The sequence below is a fragment of the Thunnus thynnus genome, chromosome 11, assembly GCF_963924715.1.
Source record: "Thunnus thynnus chromosome 11, fThuThy2.1, whole genome shotgun sequence".
In the NCBI taxonomy this organism is placed as follows: domain Eukaryota; kingdom Metazoa; phylum Chordata; class Actinopteri; order Scombriformes; family Scombridae; genus Thunnus; species Thunnus thynnus.
In genome coordinates, this window is record NC_089527.1 from 19,876,782 (window position 1) to 19,899,548 (window position 22,767).

A 22,767-nucleotide genomic window follows, 5' to 3' on the forward strand; every position below is an offset into this window, starting at 1 on the left:
GTGAAAGGCTGAGGCAGTGCATTGAATCTGGGTGATATCAGGGTCAAGGTTGGATGTCAGTGACTCTGCTGCTGTTTGTGGCAGTTATGTGCTTTTTGTTACCAGTGGAGAAACATTTTACAGTTTCTAGTTTTCACTGAATACAGTATTGCAAAATACTTTCAAAACAAGCAACTTTTACATCAAACACAGTTAAGAGGTCATATGTAGATATTCACTCAATGGCTAAAATAATGTGATCAGCTGAACATTACACCCCTAATGAACTGATATTGGGCGATAAGGCCTGGCTTGGTGCCGTTCGGACACAATCGAAAGGTCCATCAAGCATTCTTGTTTTCCTTAATTGAAGCAAAGAGCACTACATCATATCATTACCCCCCCACCCCACCACCAACACCACCACCAAACTTTACAGTGAACATTCAGATTGGTGGTATTTTCCTGGTATCAGCCAAACCCATCATCCATCAGACATCAGATAGTGAGACATAGTTCATTGCTCCAGAGTCCAATGGTGGTGTGCTTGACTTCAGCCGATGCTTGACATGCGTATGGTGATCGTAGGCTTGTGTGCTGCTGTTCATGGCAGCTTATGTTTTCGAGCTCCTGACAAACAGGTTTCATGTTGATGTTGCTTCTTGGTGCAGTTGAGAACTCGGTTGTGACTCCTGGAAACACGGACAATGTTTGTTTGTCAGCAATTGATCTACCACTGTGTGGCTAAGCGATTGTTGCTTATAGACATTTTCACTTCAGGTACAAGACAAAATCTAGCAGGGCAGAATTGATTTATTGGAAAAATGGCATCTAGTACCACATTGTAAGTCACTGAGCTCTTCAGTAAGACCCACTCTACAGCAAATTTTTGTCAGTGGTGATGTGAAATGCTAGCAATGGGTGTGGCTGAGTCAGCTAAACCCACTAATTAGAAGGAATGTCCACATATAATTTGGCCATATAGTAAGGGTGTATAGGTATAGGAGGAAAGATCCTCCCTGGGACGACTCTTCAATGCAGTGTTGACAATTGTAACCACTATACTTTTGACAGTAATGTGCACATACTGTAGACAACTCTAATTGTTTTAAATCTAAGCCATTATTCTGCTCTGCTTCTCACTGCCGCAGAATCCAAAGCCTCTAAAAATGCTTTTATCTGGGTATGGTGTGGAGTTGGCTATCAAAAGCACAGAATACAAAGCTGTGGATGACACCAAAGTAAAAGGTCAGTTGGTGACTTATGAAATATTCTGTGCCGGACCATGCTGTGTCCGAGGCAATGAAACACTAATCTTTTGCTTTTGCTTTGTAGATTCAAAGGCAGTCCCGAATCCTGAGGATGATGATAATGATGACGTCCAAGGATTCTTTTTTGGGAAATTAAAGTAAGTAGCTAAACTGTAACATGTTAATTGCCATACAGATTGTTTTTGATCTCCTGTATTCTCTGTTATTGCTGCTAGGCATCTGGTGCTCTGACTGTGCTTTGTGTGAGTTGATAAAAAGATAAAAAGAAATCAGAGTGGTATAATGTATCTTGCTCTTTTTTTCACCTCTCTTGAGGAAATCTCACCCTGAACTCCTGGAGCAACTCGTTGAGCTTCGTAAACATCTCCAGGAGAGTACCAATGACATGGCCCCTCTCAAAGTGTGGGAACTGCAAGGTATCGCTTTTCAGTTTCAGTATTGTTTTTTAATGATGGTAAGAAAATAACTTTGATCAATACAGTTGGAATGTTATATGACTGTAATGTGTAATTTCGTTTTTTGTTTTGGCTTTGAAGTTACGGTATATTTGTGGCTGACTGCTTTTATTTTGTACTGTCAGCAAGTAGAAGTGTAAATGAATTTGAATACATTATCCAGATGTGCATAGATAATGTGCTCTGAACATGTATGAAAAACCATCTGAATATTTGCAGAATGCAGTTGTATCTATTTTAGTTTTATTTATTAAGCTTTATTTAGACTTAGTTTAGACTTGTGTTTTTTGTGTTTTTCTTGCTTTATTATTTGATTAATTCAGGTACATAGTTAAAATATTGTTTCATATATTTTGTTGGCAGCTAAATTTGTGGATATATGTGTGAGGAGTGTAAATGACAGTAGAAAACAACTGACTGCAGAAAATTTAGCAACCGTTTTTAAAAACTTCCTGTTATACATCACATCCCTGCTGGTATAAATCCGAATATACGTATTTTTGTGACATACACAGATACAGATACAATTAGTAGTGTTGTGTTACACCCCAATTAGCAACGGCCAGACTGATAATTGAGTGCAGCATAAGTGAATATTTTTCAGGTTTTTAACAACAGTTAATCATTTTACCACAGGCAATGACACTGTGTCATAGCCAGGTTAATGTAGTCTCCTTTGATTTTCTTGCATGGATTTGTTTTGTCTAAACACAATGTGCCTTTGTAGATGTATACATGTTGATGAATTCATCATTTGATCTCTGCAGATCTCAGCTTCCAAGCAGCTGCCAGAATCTTGTCCGTGCCAAAGTTTGATGCTTTGAAGCTCATGCGAGACCTCAGTCAGAACTTTCCAAGCAAAGCCAGGTTAGAAAATTCATCTTATTTCCTCTTTTTGACTAAGTGACTAACACATCTGGTACCATTCCAAAATTATGCTTTTTTTATTTATTTTGGAGCCCTAATCAGTATCACAATGTGTAAACGCATCCACAAAAATGCTTTTATTAAAGTTCACCTCAGATATGCCTTTTTAAACCCATTTGTTTGAGCATGATAGTCTTCCTTGTGACACCTACATATTAGCTCCACAAAAAAATTCACCTTTAATGCACAGTTCTAATCAGTTTTTTTTTTTTTCCTCGATGTCTGCACAGGCAGCTTGTAATAACAGCAAAAAGTGCTGAGTAAGACCTGGATGTTTACAGGGAATTGACTGCAAATGTACCATCTTGTGGGCCCATGGGTTTTTGGAGATTAAAACTGGCATTTTACTGCTGGCTGGGGATGTGGTAAAAGCTGATGGTGACTGTACATGTTTTACTGTTCCCACAGATCACTGACAAGAGTGGCTGTAAAGCAGGAAATGAGAAAAGAAATTGAGGAGAACCAAAAGGTGCGATCATATCATAAGCAGTGTCCCACATGACAGTGCAAAAGGGTTTTGTTTGATAGCACAATTAAGACAGCATTGTACAAGTTTTATTTTAGAGAATGAGTTTCTAATCTGTATCTGAAATAACTTCCGTAACAACATCAATCAAGACATTTTATTCTTACTTTTCTCTTTGTCTCTGTGCATCTCTTCTACTTACTGCTGCAGTGTCTGGGAACCTATTCGTTTTCAAAGATTGGACATTTAAGGTAAAATTTAGGGGGTTTTGGCATTCGACTAACACTTTGAGTTTGTTCTTTCAGCATCTCAGTGAGACAATTGGTGTTCACCCAGGAGACGGGGAGCTCTTCATCAACGGATTGCACATTGATTTGGACATTCACAACCCTTTCAGGTAGGGGCACAGCAGGAGGGAGCAGTAGTTCGCTTATGCTCTCCGCAGGAAGCCTCAGACCCATGCATTGGCTCAGTGATTCTTTTGCAACAAGATCAGAGTTTGCTGCATTTGAAAGCCACTGCCACATAACTATCGCATGTAAAAAGAACTGTGATTTTGTATTTATAGCATTTTGGACATCCTCAGAGGAGAGGCCAGGGTCTTGGAGGGTCTTCATAACCTAGGCATAAAAGGAGAACATCAGGGCACGCTGCTGAGATTACCTGTAAACCTCGTGGATGACAGCTATGCCCTAGATATTAGACATCCAGCGATCATGGTGAGTCCTGTCCAAAAGCATTATTTTTCTGGCAAGTTATTTTTTTCTTTGTGTACTCTCACCAGGGTGTCAATTAGTGGATCAGACATCAGGCTTTTGCAACAATCTTGAGCATGCCAAAAACCTCAGTTATTAACTGGGAAGTTAGCCAAGAAAAGCTATCAAATTAAAAACTTGCAAGATTTCATTTTAGCACCTCTGGCTATTTTAATATTCTATGTACTATAAAAAATGCCAAAGAAATGAAGATATTAAGGCTGTCAGAAGGAGAGATAATCATGGTGTGTCAAATGTGAGCGAGACCATTGTTAGTGCCAGATTGGCCACCAATTATGGATAATTTTGCAGCTCTGATTCTGGTCATTCATCTTAAAAAACTATGTCATAGCTTTGTCTGATGTTGAACAGTTGAGCTTTATACATCGACTGAACATGTCAAGAAGGAAATGTAGTCCAAATATATGAATCGCCATTCTTCCAGTCAGAATATTGTAATTTTCTCACAAGCTTTATATTTTCATGTGCTTTCTAGTGGATAAATGACATTGAGAATGACCTGATGTACCACAGCTGGCCAACGGGCGTACAGGAGCTCCTGAGAGCCACCTTTCCTGGAGTCATTCGGCAGATCCGACGCAATTTCTTCAACCTGGTGAGTCCCCAAAATGACAAAAATCAGATATATCTTGTCTTTTACGGATCTCAGACTATTAATTCACTCTTTCATTTTCTCCTGTCTACATCATTGTAAGTCCCTCTACACATGCCTCAGTCAAGCTGCTCTGAATTATCTACAGTTAGTTCAAAATGCAGCTGCCAGGCTATTAACTAGAACTGGCTGTAGGTCCCATGTTACCCGAGTTCTTGTATCCCTCCATTGGCTTCCTGTAAAATTTAGCATAAACTACAAAATCCTACTGATATAAGGCCCTGCATGACCTTGCCCCCAGTTACATTTCTGATCTCCTCTTTCCTTATTCCACATCTCGATCACTCCGTTCCTCAAATCTCGGCTTTTTATCCATCGATCGTTCCAACTGCAAGACAAAAGGTGACCGTGCCTTTGAAGTTTTAGCCCTAACCCTCTGGAATCATCTTCTCCAATCTATCAGATTTGCTTAATCTTTAGACTGTTTTAATCGGCTTCTAAAAATCCACCTTTATAGGCAAGCCTTTTTATAGATCACCATCCCTTGTCGTATGTTTTGTTCATTTTAGTTTGGTCTCTTTCTCAATGTGCTGTGTCATTTATTTTACTTTATTTATTCATTTATATTTTTCATGTTTGTGTGTGAATCACTTTTGTAATAGTGTGTGCTATATAAATAAAGCTTTACTTACTTACATGATCAAATGTCTCTCCTGGATGTAATGAATGCTGGATGCCTGAACATATCTGCAGAAGATTGGCAGGGATGCATCAGGCTGTGAAATGATTCTTTCTCAGGTGTATTGGAGGAGAGGACATAAGGTGTGATGTGGATGAGAACCCGTGGCCAAATGCAGAAGACAGGGTTGACTAGCACTGCTTTATATCTGTATCTGTAGCTATCATATACATGTATGTATAGCGAATATATACACTTTTGTTTTGTATCACTGGAATATAAGAAAATAAGGCATATTGTAGCATTTCTGAATAATTTCTGCAACATATTATGCTGAAAGACAATCCATGCAGTGAAGAGGAGCCATTTTTTATTGTAATAGATTCTTGATTTCTGTTAAAAAAAAAAAAAGCTACCTCAACAGTGATAGAGAGTATTGATATATACATATTGGGGCAGTGGTGGCCTAAAAGTTAGAGAACCAAGCTAGTGACCAGAAGGTCGTCGGTTCAGTTCCCAGACCAGCAGGATAAATCTGGGTGGGGTAATCATAACCACTCCTGATGTGCCCAGCTGCTCCAGTACAGCTGCTCAGTGGCCGGCAGATCAGACTGTGGTTATGTAACTGTGTGAATGAATGTGATGAGGGCATTCCTGCTAAAGAGAGGCTTGCTTTCAGAAAGAAACTTCCCTGAATAAAAGAAGGTTAAAAAATGTAAGAGTTGATTCTGAGGTGCTGATGAAGAGTTTTAATAACATTAGTGCATTTTGGATGTAAGATTAACTGTTGTGATGAGCTGCATGTTGGTAAAGAGAGCTGTGAGAGGAGATCTGAAGTGAACTCTTTATAGAGAAATGCATGAAACCAAACCGTATGAAACCCTTTGGATGCTTTTGACTCTTTTAGTTTTAGCCAAATTGTGCAGTGTTTCCTGTCACAACATTTCAGTAAGTACAGTCAGACTAACTCCCAAAAAGGAGAATACAGAATGCATTTTGAATACTTAATATGCCTTTGATTTGAAACTGACTGGGACTCTTGTTTTATCTTCTTTACTTTATCAAAAATCTAAGTCAGACAATGTGTTTGTAAATGCTTCTTGACTCAGGTTTGATAATGACACCTTTGTTGTTAGGTGCTGTTCCTTGATCCAGTGCAGGAGGAAAGTGTTGAGCTGGTGAAACTAGCAGAGCTTTTCTACAAGCATAAGATCCCCCTGAGGTTGGTGCAGTTATTTCTCACACTTCTACAGCTGTTTATATCATCCACTTTTGGCATTTATAATCTTTACCAGGTAGTGATTCTCATTTCACCTGCAAATTGAATACTTGTTTTTTGCCCATTTTCTATAGAATTGGATTTGTGTTTGTTGTCAACACCAAAGATGAGATTGATGGCTTCTCAGATGCGGGGGTTGCATTTTACCGACTGCTGAATTACATTGCAGACGAGTACGATGTATCTCAGGCTCTGATGTCCATGGTCTCAGTAAGTATATCACATATCCAGTATAAATCTCTGTTGTTTTAGCGGGCACTTCTTGAAGAATGACTAAAGCACAGTCCTCGCCATCTCATATCTCTTTGTGCCTCAGAAGTCAGTTGTTTTATTGTGTCTTGTGCTATCCCACTGTTTGAGACATTATTGGACTGGATGAGTCAGTGGGATTTTGCCTGTGGTATCAGCTCTTTGAAATAGAGTTGGAAATTATTGACAGTACTAGGGATTTGAAGACAGTGATGGTCAAATCTGATCTGACTTGCCCCTCTCTTGCAGCTGTACAACAAAGTAGATGTAGGGGAGACGCTGTCTGTTGATACAATCTCTGCTTACCTGAAGAGAAAATTCCCTAAAGCCAATGCTGAAAGGATTCTAGGTGTAGAATCCGAGTATGATGATAAAAGAAAGGTAAGGAAATTAAATAGTTCTTTCTATTTTTTTGTTAATTGGAAGTAACAATTTAATAAATAAATGAAGAGAAACAGCCAAGGATTAAGTCAATTTTTGTATGCTCCAGGACGGCGCACTCTTCTACAAAAAGAGCGGCCTGGGTGCGCTACCTCTGGCTTTATTTAATGGAGTCCCTCTGAGCCCAGATGAGATGGATCCAGAGGAGCTGGAGACCATCATCCTGCAGCACATAATGGACACCACCACCACCTTCCAGAGAGCTGTTTTTATGGTATAACATGACCATGGAAGTTTCCTTTTTTGTGCCATGGAGTAGAACATTTAGATTAATATACACAAGTGAATAGAAGCAAACAAACACTAAAGATTTGAACTAATGGCAGTTTGTTCATGCTTATAGTGTGCATACAAGTAATATTTCACATACTAGCCTGGGGTTACTATATGCTAGATATGAGTCGGTGATTAACATTGATGTTCTTTGATAAGTGACGTAAGTCCTCAATATCATACATAGCTATTTACTATGAAGTTTTAGATTCAATTTGTATGAAATTTTAAGGTGTTTACACTTCACATCATGGTCATTTGTTCACATATAGGGCATAGCAAAGATCCAGTACTTCCTCATGGATTGATGTACTCAGTGATGTCCCTCTTGTCCCTCATCTACAGGGTCAGTTGACTGAGGGGACAGATGTGGTGGACTATCTAATGGAGCAGGCCAATGTGGTTCCCAGGATGAACCCTCTTATTCTAAGCGCGGACCGAAAGTACCTTGATTTCACTACCAATCCAGGTGACTTGTGAAACTCATGTTAAACTGTTCAATATCAAGTCATTGTCTTTATGCCTGCCATTTAGTAAAACTTGTTTCTTTCTTGCTTTTTAGTTGTAGATGATTGGGAGGACACAACAATGTTTTCATACTTGGACTCCAGAGACAAGACTGCTGTGATGGCGAAGAGAATGAAGTACTTTACAAATAGCGGTGAGACGTTACTTGTTATTTCATGCCTTGCTTTAACAATAAACACCTTTTTAGATGGATTCACACCTTCCCATCCTCAGTACCACAGTGACTTTGTGTGAATGAGTTCATACAACAGTACAAATAACTTATTCCAGCATTTGCATCTTAAGTGGAACAACCATTGTACATTAACTTGTTGAAACTCTGTAAAATGAGCAATGTCTAAACCAAAATGAATCCTACGCTGCTCTGCTGATCTATGAAAGTGTGAAATTGACCTTTGTTAAGGCAGACAGGCTGTGCCTCCAGCAAGGTAATTGCTGGGTCTGCTGACTGGCTTTTGGCCAACAGCCTAAATGGTCGTCAGAGCCAACATTTCACCGCTTAGGTCTTGAGTGTAGCTGTCTCAGTGAGGCTGTGAAGGCTGATTGCCATCCTCCTACTGTGGACTAGCAGACCAGCTGAATGCCTGCTTTTCTGACCAACTGATTGACTGACTGACTGGGGGGAATATAACTATGACAGGTGGCACATTTCTCCACTGATATACTCAGTTCTCTGCCAGATGTCCCAGTCCCTCTCACCTCCCTCACACAAACCGAACATTCACTGAAATGACTGTAGCTCATTTTCCTTCTCACTTCTCATGTCAGTGTATAAATAGGGTGAAGACCCTTTTAAAGGATTAGCAGCTCTTTCTAAATGCCACGTAAGCATCAAGGTTGACATTGTCAGAGGTGATTTGCCCAAAAATACATTTACTTTCCACTGATGCTTTCATCATATACATGTAGTATGAATTTATAGCATAAACATCAGTAAACTGCAGGGGACAGCAGGGCAGTGGCTTTTTTTGACCATCTATTCAATTCAATTCAATTCAATATGCTTTGTTGGCATGAATGTAACAGACAATATTGCCAATGTGTCAAATAACAAGTGTGTGTTGATGTTATTTGCTTGTGTGTGTGTGTGTGTGTGTGTGTGTGCATGTATCAGTACTTGGACAGTGGAGGGTCTGGGTGGTTGTGTATTTAGCTCCTACATTAGACCCTCCATCACACAGTGGGTATCAGTATCATTCGTTCTAAGAGTAAAGCATTATTGAAAATTATCAAATGATTTAAGTCTTTACAGAATTATAATAACAAAATTACATATAGCAACAATATATATAAACAGGTTATAAAAGCAAAATGTAATCATTAAATAATTTACAAATCAAATAATGTATATCAGGGTTTAATAAACCAGACAGATTATAGGTCTACCGACCAGGTTGACTGGTATATACATAAAAAAAAAAATTAAAAATTAAACAATTAAAAAGAAGTCAATACAGAGTTGTGTTTCTCAGCCTCCACTGGCTGTCCTCAGGTCATGACATGAGGTGATTTTACTGCAGTCATCTCACATTTGGGCATTTCCCAAAGTAAATATGGGAGTTTCTCTATGCCTGTTATGTTGTCAAAGTCAGGGTGTATTTTTATTATATTGGGAAAATGTTCATTTTTCAGAGGCTGGTATTTGGGGCATGAGGTGAGCAAGTGTTGTTCTTACTCTACTTCTTGTCTGTTATACTGGGAGCGGAGTCTCTCCTGCTCTGTCAGCCAACTCTATCAATGCCAATCCTTTTCTATAGCTAGACTGTGCTCACTGAGTCTGTACATAGTCAAAGCTTTTCTTAATTTAGGATTTTTTACTGTGGTCAGTCAATTTACTGATGCAAATTCTGTTTTTAAGGGTCATCATTTTAATTTACTCTGTGGTTTAGTTGTTATAGTTTTATTTTTGTTGGTTGATAATTTGGTTTGGTGTGATTGGGTTGGTGTTGTGGTCCTGAGGCTGTCCGGGGGCATGGTAGGTTGTCTGGACCTGGCCTCGGGACCAGCTGGCTTAGGGGACTCTTCTCTGGCTTTAGCTCTGGGCAGATTAGGGCTGTGTGATGGTACGTCTGAGGGTCAGTAGTTTTTAGGTAATTGTAAAATTTAGTTGATCTTTTTTGCATTTTCAATATCAGGGGGTAGCTATATGAGTTCTGCTCTACAGGCATTGTTTGGTGTCTTTCGCTGGAAATGCAGGTCGTTCTCATAGAACAAAGATTCTATGATGGTTTTGTCCCATTTTTCAAATTCATTGTTTAATTTTGGTCCCCAAATTTCACTGCCATAGAGAATTATTGGTTCTAATAGAAATTGGAAAATGTTAAGCCTGATTTTAATTGGAATGTCAAATTTAATATTTCTTCTAAATGCATAGAAAGCTCTCCCTGCTTTGTCTCTCAGATCTTTCACAGCCAAGTTGACGCTTCCTGTGAAGTTTATGTTGAGGCCAAGGTATGAGTAGTTCTTTGTATGGTGTAATTTAGTGGTGTCCATATAGAAATTATGTTTGTTTTCCTTACTGCTGGGCTGCTTCTGAAAGATCACAATATTTGTTTTATTTGGGTTAACTGTCATGGCCCTGGTCTGACAGAAGTTATGCAGGAGGTTGAGGTGCTGCTGTAGACCTTTTGTTGGTGACAGCAGCACCAAGTCACCTGCATATAGGAGACCTTTAATTTCTGTGCCATTCAGGGTGAGGCCAGGTGCAGTGGATTGATCTAATTGACATGCAAATTCATTCATCTATAAATTGAAGAGGATTAGACTAAGATTGCCCCTCTGCCATACCCCAGGACCCTTGGAGAAGAATGCTGTTTGTTTGTCTCCTATTTTAACTGAACAATTATTTACATCATATGTTTTCCCCCCAGTGCTACTGTTAAGTAGTCTATAGAAAAGGCCCTCATGCCAGATGGAATTGAAGGCCTTCTTGAAATCAATAAAATATGCGCAGGCATGTCCTTTCTTTTTGTCTAATTCTCGCTCAATTAGGGTGTGGGAGGGTATAGATGTGGTCTGTTGTGCAAAAATTTGGTAAGAATCCAATTTGGCATTTATTCAAAACATTTTGGTTATTGATAAAACTGATAAGTATTTTATTCATAATATTACAAAGGGTTTTTCCCACATTACTATTTACACAGATTCCATTGTAATTATTTGGGTTATATTTATGTCAATTTTTATAAATTGGTGTTATTAAACCCTTATTCCATATGTCAGGAAAAGTGCCTACTGCTTTAATTATATTAAAACGTTTGAGGATAGCCAATTTGAATTTATGGTCAGAATATTTAATCATTTCATTTAGGATGCCATCGACTCCACAGGCCTTTTTAGCTTTTAGGGATTGGATGCTTTCCATCAGTTCTTGCTCTGTTACTGAAGCATCGAGAGGGTTTTGGTTATCTTTAATTACTAATTCTAAAGTTTTCCACTTGGTGTGCATTTTGTTTTGGTTAATGTTCTTTATAATATTGCTTTATAATTCAGTGAAATAATTCATCCAAATGCTGCCATTTTGTATTGCCAATTAATCTTGTTGCGTTTTGTTTGCTGTGTTGCAATTCTGCCAGAATCGGTTTGTCTCTAAAGATTTTATTTCAGAGAGCTGGTTCCTGTTGTGTTATTTCTTTGCTCTTAGTGTATATTTGTATTGTTTTAAAGTGTAATAGTGATGAAGGCATATATTTTGATTATTTGGGCCTCTATGTTTTTCATTTGATAACTTTCTTAAAGTTTTCCATATATTTTTGCAATCATTGTCAAACCATTTGTTATTGTTTATTTCTTTTGGTTTTTCATTAGAAGTTTTCAAATTTGATGACCAAGTTATCAAAAATTGCATTTATTTTGTCCACAGCAGAGTTCAAATCATCATTATTAAGGGGAAACATTTTAGAAAGAAAGAAATAGATTGAAAATTGAATTTTGGCATTTTCATATGCCTTTTGGTAGCACTCCATACTGTCTGATTTCCATCTAAATGTATGGTGTTGTACAGTTTACTGGGTTTAGAGGTCTCATATCTAGTGTGTGCCCTCTTCAAATAGACAGTGATCTTACTGTGATCTGATAGTGGTGTGAGTGGGTTGAAAGCTCTTAGACTCATTTGGGTCCAGATCTGTTATGGCATAGTCTACCATATTGCTGCCAAGAGCTGATCTAAATATGTAACAGCCCAGAGAGTCTCCTCGTGACCAACCATTGACTATGTACAGACCCAGCATGTGGCAGAGCTTTAGAAGCTGGGCACCACTTGTGTTTGTAATTTTATCAAAACTGTGTCCTCCAGGTAGGTCTAAGTGTTTGTCTCCGATATTTACCCTGTCAGCTTTCTGTCCAATTCTAGTTTTTAGGTAACAAAACTGTGTTTTGACTAGCACGTTTCCCGAAATTTTTAAATTGTTTATTTCCCCCTCTGGAACAGAAAAAACATCTTCATTGTAGTAGGGGGATTCTGAGGGGCGTATGTAAATATCACACAGGTAGACTTATTGGTCTGCACATATTATTTTTGTTAATTTTTAGCCAAATATAGGTCTTTTACCGCTCTAATAAAATCAGGATTTCTGCTTTTTAATTCAAAAGCAGATGATCTAAGGCCTTGAATGTTCCAACATGTTATTTGAAATAATTTCATCTTTAAATGTGTTCTGTTTTAAAAACAAGATAAACACTGAAACAAGGTCAAGGTAAACTTTATTATCTCAGATAGGGGTATTTGGGTGGTCAAGGTGCAGAAGTACACAAAGCAGTCATAAAAACAGATATATACACATAAATATAAAATATGCAGTCTGCTCTTCCATACCCCTACCACACGCACTCACACACACATCCGCGTGTGCACACACACACAGAGAGAGAGTATTTCAAAGCACCCGTGCTCTAGCATACACTGACACACATAGTAATGTAGAGACAGATAAATACTTCATATACAGTGGACTACATGGGCTGTGCGAAACTAACTCTACATCAGTATTAGAACCAACTAGTAAGATAAAATAAAATAATAATAAAATATATTGCACCATACAAGTGTTGCACAGGGATTACCATTGCACATAGCTCTGGCCAAAATACCACCAAATCCTATGTTTTGTACTGTCCCTCTCATTTAACAGTAATTGCTGAAGGAACATAAGACTTGCTAAACCTGGTTGTTCTTATTTTCCTTTGCAGAATCCTCCCTTTGCCCCTATAGCTTAGTTGGAACTCATTGTGTAGAGAGTGAGCAGGGTCACTGAGGATGCGCTCAGCCTTACTCAGAATAAGGTCTTTACACAACTGAGCAGCTGACATCTGGTCACACCCAATGACTCTACTCGGCATCTTGATCATACGCTGCAGCCTGTCTTGGTCTTGGCGCATGTTTCCAAACACACAAATCAGACCAAAGGATGAGATGCTCTGAACGACAGCCTTGACAGTTGCATTAAAACTGTACAGTTCTCGTAAGAACATTTGCTGTTGCAGTTTTTTGACCGTCATGGTTTCATCAGGTCACCAGTTTCTGTCTCTAAATATTTATAATTATTAACTCTTTCAATGGGTACATTGTTGACATTGATGAGTGGGACTTCTCCTCCACTATGTCTAACGCCTGGGACACACTGGATGCGTGAGCAGCATGTGTATCGCTGAACTGCTGCGTCTCTCACACTTGCAGCGTCCACACTGGAAGCGTGTCTGCTGCGGCGCGTCTGGCACTGGCAGCCCTATCTTTCTCGTTTCCCCTGTCCATTTCTACTGAGAACCGCGCGTGTCACGTGGAGAAAATAGGCGAGACCTCGAATCTCTAGATGAAGCGACGCAGCAGCCTCACGTGACACGCGCGTCTCACGCGGGCAGTGTGGCCGCTCTAACCTGTTAACATGGGTCCCGAAACAAAAAGCAAGAGGTTCTGCAACGCACACGCGCTGCTCATGCATCCAGTGTGGCCCAGGGGTTAGATTTATGAGTACAGGTGTATATGGTCATACAGACAGTCCAGGTCTAGTGTCGGGTGGTAAGCCAGGAACACATTAGGCTTCAGGGCACAGTCCCTGAAGCCCAAGACCGGCTGGCATTCACCCTGTGTATGGTGTGGCGGTGGAAGTCTTTTCTTTGCAGGAGGGTGGAGATGATGATCCTGCTGGTTGGGAATATAGTGGAGGCTTTTTCAATCATTCTTCTGAGTGAGTCTGCCAATCTCTCCTGTTGGGACTTTAGGTTGTTAGTGCCTGTGAATTATAATATGACTGGGTGATCCCAGCTCAGCCACGGTCAAGAGCTTGCGGGGAGGGCACCAGATTTTCTCTACTCTGTCTTGGGGAAGAATGTCTGTTCATCCACCAACTTTGCGTTGGAGTCCATGAGTAGGATAATTTCAGCCCTTCTGCCTCTCTGTGCCTGTGTAGTCTCAGTGGAGTGTGGAGTTGAATCCACTGGTGCTGGGGTCCATACCAGAAAGACTCTGAGTCTAACCCTGAACTCTAAGTTGATTAATCCACAGATAGGAAACGATTCACCATGGCAACAGGTAAACAAAAGGCAGATCCTCCATTTTAATCCAGCGGACGTAGAGATATTAATGCATGTGTTTGCGGACGGTGCACATTTATCTTTAAAAAAAAGAGCCTGAGTCAGAGCAGGAGAAAGTTTTAATAAGTTAACACAATAAAGTCTTATTCAGTATTGTATATTAATTCATCATTTAGCAGACTCACATTTCCTTAATGATGATAAAGTGGAATCTGGCTGTGTATCAGACTGTAACTTCATTACATTTTAAATATATTTGTTCAGTTTAATCTGACGGGGGACAAAACACAGGAGGCAGCAACTGAAGATGAAAAATATAGTTTAAGATTCAAAAAAATCTATAGATAGAAGACATAGAGACATTACTGTAAGCTAATACAGTAGATTTTAAAATTTTAGACATCTATTTGTATCTTGGCTCAACAGCATTCGGTGATGCTGCTCGATCCTGCTGACTCAGAAATATCAACATATAATCTCCAATATAAAAGGAATGATGCTCCATCAGTGCAACCAATCACATCATGAGTGATAGAGATAATTATTCATTGATCCTACCTACGTGTCTAAAGCTTCATACCTATTTTTTTTAATTTAAACTGAGATTACACTTTATGTGCAATTAACGTTTCAGTGCAGGAGCTGCTCTGACAACCTGACAGCAGTCTTGTGTGCACAGATTCACAGTGTTCTAACAGAAGGACATGCAGAGGTTTTATTCTGAGCTGAGGATGAATTCATGCTGTTTAAAAATTGAATGTGAGGGCAAAAACCGCTGATCAAAGAAATGACTGATGCACATAAAAGCGGTAACTTTAGATAGTCCTGGTGTAACTAAACTAATATCTAACAAGGATTTTGATTTGGACAGACAGTAAAATTTCACTACTTCATAAATGCTTGATATGGACTGAATGAATGAGGAAATGAAACAGTGTGGCTCTGTAAGAGGGAGGAGATGGAGAGACACTCAGAGTTTGCTGAAGAAAACTTGCCAGTGAGCAGGTTAGGCTCACAGAGTTAGTTACCATGGTAACTGGCCAAGAGTTTAAGTTACCTCTCTTTCTGGAACTGAAAACCCAGAGTTTCCCTCATCTCAGGATTAACAAACTCAGAGTTTCCACTAAACCCACTTTCTGGAATACACCCCTAGGTTGGTTGCAGGGCTGAGCAGCTGAATGAGATGGGGTGAACTCCCAGGACCATGTGGAGGCTGAGCAGGTGCAGGGTTGATTTGGGTGGGGACGATCTATCTCTGAGGGGTGTCTGTGGGAAGAGAAGATTGTGCAGTCAGTCTCTCCTGTAGACTGAGAGAAGTTCCGTCTTTCTTCAGCCCTTCCTTTGTCAGTGCTGCTACCTCATCTAATATATGATTGGTTGCCTGAAAAGGAGTGACAGTGACGACACCAGCGCCTCTCTGAAAAGTTCAGAGATTTTCAACTAGAAGCACTCACACAAAAAATTCTCACAAAAAAGTGCTCTGGTGCTGGGTGCATCTCTTTTTCTCAAGGCAGCCACATACACTCTGTCCTCATTGAGAATGATTGAAAAAAGATGCAGGCGCTCAGAAAAAAATGTTATATAGACACAGCCTTAGGTTGCCGTTGGTCCAGCTGCTCCCTGAGTTGTATCAGCTCTACCTCATCTTCCTCACACTGGTCAGAATGTATTTTAACATGCTGCTTAAACTGCAATGCCATGTTATATGTTTGTATTTTTGAGTAAGAGATTGTGTGTCTTTTATCTTAGATGAGGATGGGATGAGTGCTGTGACCATGTGGATAGCAGGAGATTTCGAGAAAGTCTCAGGAAGAAAACTGTTGCTCAGTGCTCTAAAACATATGGTGAGTATCATCTGTTCTGTCCTGTTCCCTCCTCCCCATCCTTTCATTCCATCATTTAGTTTCTATGAGCAATGCTTTGGAAAGCATAACTTACAAATTGATACACAGTATATAACAAAACTGAGTACACCCCTGGTCAATATCACTAAAATGTTATTGTATGTAATTACAAATTCTGTCCATTTCATACAATTGTATTCAATTTTAGACAATACCCAAGATGAATTAAGACAATTCACTTGAAAAACAGTGTGTGACTAATTAAACTATAATGAAAGAATGAACTGCAACAAAAGTCAGAAAACCCTTCATTAGTGAGACTCCATTCTTTTATTTTTTGATATTTTGTATGCCTGCCTTTATTTTTGATGACAGATTTGATCCTCCTGGGCATGGATAATCTGTGGATCTGTGCAGAGATGTTGCCATTCTTCAAAGATAATTCTTTTCAGCTGCTCTTTGCTGGAGGGGCCTTTTGCTCTACCTTCCCCTTTAAAATACTCCAAAGGTGTTCTATTGGATTCAAGTCAGGGGACTTGGCCAGGTCATAGTTTTCACTTTTTCCTTTAAAAACTCTTATGTGATTTTTGCAGTGTGTTTGGGATCACTGTTATTTTGAAAAATTCCTCTCCAGCCAACCTTCTCGAGACTAGAAGTCATCTTTACATTCAAACTTCCATTCATAGTGCCATTTATAAATGTCATCTCCCCTACACCTTTTGCACTCCCACCTCCATGTTTCAAGGTTGGCACTATGCAGTCACTGTGGTAGTCCTGACCAGGTCCACGCCAAACATGCTGGACCCCATCTGATCCAAACATTTATTTTGGTTTCATCTGACCAAAGAATGTGCCGCCAATATTCATCAGGCTTCTATTCATGGTCTTTGGCAAAGTTTAATCTGGCAGTTTTTTGCTGTATTGTGAGCAATGGCTTTCTCTTTGGACATCGTCCGTAGAGGTTGACTTCATGCAATGTCTCTCACACTGTCTGAGCAGTCTCTGAAACACCAATTTCCACAGATAATCCTTGTGCCGATAAGAAGCACTTGCCAGTCTGTTTTGCAATGCAAGGTTGCGTCAATATCGAATTGTCATTTTTCGAGGACGGCCACTGTGACTACTGTTATTGATACAATGGTTCTTCCTGTACCTCCTAACCACTGCTGCAACTGTGTTTTGACTTTTGTTCAGTAGCCTACTGATGATCTTGTACCATCTCCCATCTTTATGAAGTCTCACAATCTGGTTTCTTATTTGTTCAGGCAGTTCCTTACCATGTGGCGCCATGTTGCATTAGACACAACTCAGGCCAAAACTGAGAAAGTTGTGGTGTTCACAGGTTCTTTTATAACCTTGTTCAGGCAATCAGTCTTAATTGAAAGACACAGGTATACTGACTTTTATTTCAGTGGTCACAGGTGTACTCAGCTTTGTTGCATTGAGGCTGCACTTTGAAGCCTGTATTTTCAATTTTGTCTATCTGTTTTTAATTACAAATAAGATCAAATACCCTGCACCTCACCCTAAAAATACTACAATTACTGTAAGATGATATAGTTTTGAATCATTTAACATTTTAGTCATGTTGATATTATAGGGGTGTACTCAGTTTTGTGTATATGTTATGTTTGAATAGTATGTGTACTGTTGTTTATTATGTGTTAGAAGCATAACTATTGATATTATTGTAGTCAGATTAATCAAGCATTTAGACATTAGTGACAACATTTTTTGATATAGACAGTATTTCACTAGCTTAATATGATCGCGTGGTGACTCATAGAAGGAATACTAACTTCAACGTTTTTTCATTGGCCTGCCTGTGAAAATGAATCTACCTCACACACCAGTAGAAGAGATGAAACACATTGAGATGGTTTGGATACGAAGTTTCAGAGCAGGCCCGTAAGACCAAAAACAAACAGACAAACAAAAAAACTCTGAAAATGAATCTGCTCTCTGCTCTCACAAGAATCATTGATGCAGATGTCACTAAAATGAAATACTCTCTGATGATACACTACAGATAAATTAGGTGTAATACAGCGACCAGGTGTTTTCTATTTGTCAGGAAAACATTTTCCTCACTGGTAGAATAGGCAGAATAGAAGAAACCTTTGCTGTTACACTTAAGCAATCAACGCTCTCTCCTCCCAGCATGCTTCCTCAATGACACCTGCGGTCTGTGGATATATGAGAATGTGTGATATTTGTGTAAATTATATCACTGCTGTGTTTTTTTTTGTGTGTGTGTGTGTGTGTGTGTGTGTGTGTGTGTGTGTGTGCAAGCAGAAGGCCAGCCCTGGAGTGCGTGTGGGGGTGATAGATAACCCCAGTGGAAAGCCCAGCGAAGATAACACTGTGCTGTACAGGGCTATCTGGGCCTCTCTCCTCACCCAGAAGAATAAGGCTGCAGCAGAGTTTGTGCAAAAACTCCTGAAAGAGCAGAGCAGCCAGCTCCTCCAACAGGGGACCAAGATGAAGGACTTACTGATGCAGGTAAAGGAGGGATTAGGGAATGCAAGTCTGTTTGTTGGCAGTTCAGAGATAATCAGATTCCAAACATTTCATTTGCATTTCTTTCACATATCAAGCAAATGGAAGCCTTTTAGATTTTCTGTTTTTGCAATTACATCAAAGTAGAGCTGTGTGTCCTCAATATGTTAAACTACTGTTGATATTGTGATATGAGACTAGATGAAGTCGTGTTTAGTGATTACTGTAAAACTTAAAAAACTGCACTGATGTTCTTTTCCCTAAAGGCTACATCAAGTTTAAGTAAGACTAGATATTAAACCCGAGTGCTTTTTTTGTACCAGCTGAAATGTGTCCATGGCACAGAGTATCAAAAACAGTACCAAAGGCTGGTCGGATTCAAAATCTAATCCTTTTTTCAAAGTCAGATAGTCCCTGTTTTCGCCAGTTGTTGACTGTGTCATTAAGGCAAAGTTCTTCTGAGGCTGTTTGGGTTTAGACAACATTTAACATTTAAGAACTTAAGCTTCTTTTGTTAAATAAAGAAGGGGTTTTGTTGTTATAAAAAAGTATAATTTTGGCATCAAAATTCAGGTATTGTGTTGACACTAGTATCAAAAAATGTCAACAATATGCAGCCCTAAATTTAAGTGACATACAGTGATTTTGATGAAGATGGTCTGTCATCATTGTTACACTCACATTGTCATTTTCATTTTTTTGACCTAATTAGCAAGTATATTTGGTTTCTTGTATTTGTAAATTGGCTCCTGACTGATAGAAGAGAACAGTTTACATGCTCATCACTACAAGTATGTGCGAATTAGACGCCCCAAATCATTGAAGTGTGTCATTGCAAGCAGTAACAAATATTTATTTTGATGCCAGCAGTTTAGGCTGATTAAACAATTAATATGTATTATGTACTGTGTTAAACACATGAATGCCTTTGAGCTGAGGTGGTGAAATCCCCTTTTTCTGTTTCTTCTGACATGACAGGAAAGCGGCAGAAGACCCACAGCCAGCAAAGTAAATAAGGAAGCATAGGAACAAGTATAGTTTAGCTTAGTTAGTTTATAGACACAAAATGTATCAATTGACCAGTAAGATGCCGTCATAGTTATTTATAGATATTAAGGGTGGGAAATATGGCCTTAAAATAATATCATGATATTGCAGGGTATTTTTTGGAAGAGCGAGCAGAGACAAAGCTACGGCTCTGATTTTAAAATAACTGTCTGATCAGAGTCACGGATGTAAACCTGCTGTACTGATGGTAGTCAGCTGAGTCCAGCTGATCTGTACTAGAATTTAACTAACATCAACTCAGTGCAGATTGTATTGGGTAAAATGTGTCCAGCTGATGATTAACAAACTAACTGCTGTTTGACTGGCAGCGCCGTCGGCTCTTCTCTGCTTGTGTGGTGACCGTTTCCTCACACATTCCCACCTGACTGCGACTGACTTGCAAACTGCACTGTTATCCTGAGAATGATTTATTATTTCACAGCATTGCAACGTGCTGCTCTGAATTACAGCAATGTCAATTTTTATAGGTGTTGTGTCAAAGACTGTGTATCTGTCGATGTGTTTGCCCTTACCTCAACCTGAAACCAAACTTACCTTAAACTTAACCGGTAATCTCTGCTACGCATAACCATAACTTAGGAGGAAAACGCTATTTGCAGGGGGAATACACAACACTAGTGTTATCATATCCCTAGTGGGTGATATGGATAAAATCCTCTGTCATGGTAAATATTATTTTATATTGCGAAATATAAATGGTGGTATGGTTCATTTTCTGAAAATTCAATTGATAAACCATTTACACATAACAGTTGACAACTGATACCTTATATCGTCTCATAGTAGAGCATACTAAATAACCTTCGTCCAACCCTAAAAGATACACAGGTCCACAGTGTACTATGTTGTAAGTGAGTTGTTGTTGTTTTTGGGCTGGTTATTGAATTGTTGGTTGGGCCCTTGGGATTGTATCAGTGAAATATGTATCTCTGCAAAATATATCTCTGTGAACTGGGAGGAATGTTACTCTATACTGATATAACTGATAACATTTATAGGCAGAATTGAAGAGGATAACGGCAAAAACTAAGAAAACAAAGATTGGATATAACCACTTGCAGAGATTTGTCTGCCACTGCTTCCTTGATTTAAGTGCACAGTGGGGGAAAATAGTGATTGATGAGCCCATCTTCTCATTCCTCTCCTGAACATCAGCTAACAGAATACATTTAGAGCACACATGATGCTCCACAGCCTGTGGATGCCGAGGCAAGCAGCCTACTCACTGTCAGTTCCACTTGATCTGTCACAGGGGCCAGCACATGGCGGGCTCCACACGCTGAATCTTTAACTATAAAATGCTAGTGGACACCTGGCCTCCAGGACCGGATGAATAACTGAGCTCCTGTTCACCGTTCATGCCTGTGTGAGCCACATGTGTTCAGCCAAGCCTGACCATCACTCTGCTACTTTAAACAGTCTACATGCTGTTCTCCATGCTGTAGTGTGCAGCATCCACCCACACAGCATTGCACATACCAAAATAAACTCGCAGACACTAATCAACAAATCAGACTACAGGAGAGCTCCCATCTCTCCCATTAGGAAGAAGTCATACAGCACAGGTTTCATTTGGGACCAACAAAAACAAACTGTCCTTCAGTTATATGTACCTTAAACAATGGAGAGAGAATGGGCTGGAAATAACAACGGAAAGATGGGTAGGAGGTGGCTGTGTGAATTGAGACCCAGAGTCAAGGGATATGAGTTTATTATTGGCTGCTAGACAGACTTGCTGACTGGATTGTGCTGACATTATTGGTATTTCACCTGTTCTCCTGAGGAGAGAATGTTGGAGAAACTAATAACCTGATTCCACAAACCCTCCACTCTCCCATACCTAATTTGTTATAGACAAAAATGGCTGAGGTTTAATTAGGAGTTTGTTATATTAATTACAAATTGATTAATCTCATATTCACACATGTGTATTTCTTGACAGCTTGGTCCTCTGGCTGAAATATTTTATGTTCAAAAACTGCAGTGATTACGCCGATGCAATGCATCAATGATATTGCGAATAACCAAGTAATTCCTGCCTCACATACATCATTCCTCAAGTCAATGCATCACTCAGATTTTGTTTTGGACAAGCTGGAAAGTGAAAAAGGTCCTTGAGCTGGTCCATTGGATTGTACAGTACATCACAGTTTTCTCAGAAATAACAAGTCAACAGTTCAATCAAACAAACAAACTTTTGTTATTCTGCTTTAGGGCATGGACAAAGATGCCTTTGAAAAAAAGTTCAACACAATGGAAGTGGATTTCATCCGCTCTCATCGGCTCTTCTGTCAAGATGTGCTGAAACTGAGTCCTGGACAGCGGGCAGTGATCAGCAACGGCCGGGTAAGTGGCGTCCAGCTCCAACACAGTTCAGTCAGCATCCTCATTAACGGTGTCTTCAAAATGATCCCTATATTTCTGCATAAAAAAACTGTGATAAACAACATTATGTTGTCAGAAAGGTAAAGCATTGGTTAAATGTTGCTGCTGTTGTTCAGAACAGTGGAGTAGGATCCTCTTTGGAGTATTTTTCTTCTAGTGTTTTCAGAGTGCTTCCTTAGTGCTGTCAAATCAGCATGACGTCTGTTTCTCAAAGGTCACAGGTGGCATAAATTGCACTCTGCGTGTGTATTTGTTTGAGTGTCTGTGTGTGAGCGGCGTGTGTACAGAGCTGATGACTGATGTCTCAGCAGCAGCGATGCTGACAGTCACGGATGAAGAGGCCAGCCTCTGAGATGGCAGTAACAATTAATATCATTTTACATTCCTCTGCTGCAGTGGCAGGGCTCTACTCCCAAAATAGAAAAGAGGAAAACACAGGCAGCATCACTGAATGCCATGACTTAAAGTGGATAAAACACTGTGTTACGATCACATTATATTTAACACCCCCTTGGCAAGTGGTAAATA

General features: G+C 39.5%; 1 protein-coding gene across 3 annotated transcripts in view; it reads left to right on the forward strand.

Annotated features, from left to right (window-relative positions):
• uggt2 (UDP-glucose glycoprotein glucosyltransferase 2) overlaps positions 1–22,767 on the forward strand; it is a 46,601-nt gene that overhangs the window by 7,039 nt on the left and 16,795 nt on the right. For all 3 annotated transcript variants that reach the window (XR_010930619.1, XM_067603649.1, XM_067603651.1), the window contains exons 7-23: positions 1,131–1,227; positions 1,315–1,387; positions 1,566–1,666; positions 2,473–2,572; positions 3,041–3,101; positions 3,404–3,495; positions 3,667–3,817; positions 4,350–4,469; positions 6,282–6,367; positions 6,499–6,634; positions 6,923–7,054; positions 7,164–7,328; positions 7,733–7,856; positions 7,950–8,048; positions 16,193–16,287; positions 18,583–18,789; positions 22,069–22,200. Coding sequence is in view for 2 of the 3 variants with exons in the window: in XM_067603649.1 (XP_067459750.1) it covers positions 1,131–1,227; positions 1,315–1,387; positions 1,566–1,666; positions 2,473–2,572; positions 3,041–3,101; positions 3,404–3,495; positions 3,667–3,817; positions 4,350–4,469; positions 6,282–6,367; positions 6,499–6,634; positions 6,923–7,054; positions 7,164–7,328; positions 7,733–7,856; positions 7,950–8,048; positions 16,193–16,287; positions 18,583–18,789; positions 22,069–22,200 (1,971 nt within the window). In the remaining variant the exon portion in view is untranslated. The remainder of the gene's footprint in view (positions 1–1,130; positions 1,228–1,314; positions 1,388–1,565; positions 1,667–2,472; positions 2,573–3,040; positions 3,102–3,403; positions 3,496–3,666; positions 3,818–4,349; positions 4,470–6,281; positions 6,368–6,498; positions 6,635–6,922; positions 7,055–7,163; positions 7,329–7,732; positions 7,857–7,949; positions 8,049–16,192; positions 16,288–18,582; positions 18,790–22,068; positions 22,201–22,767) is intronic.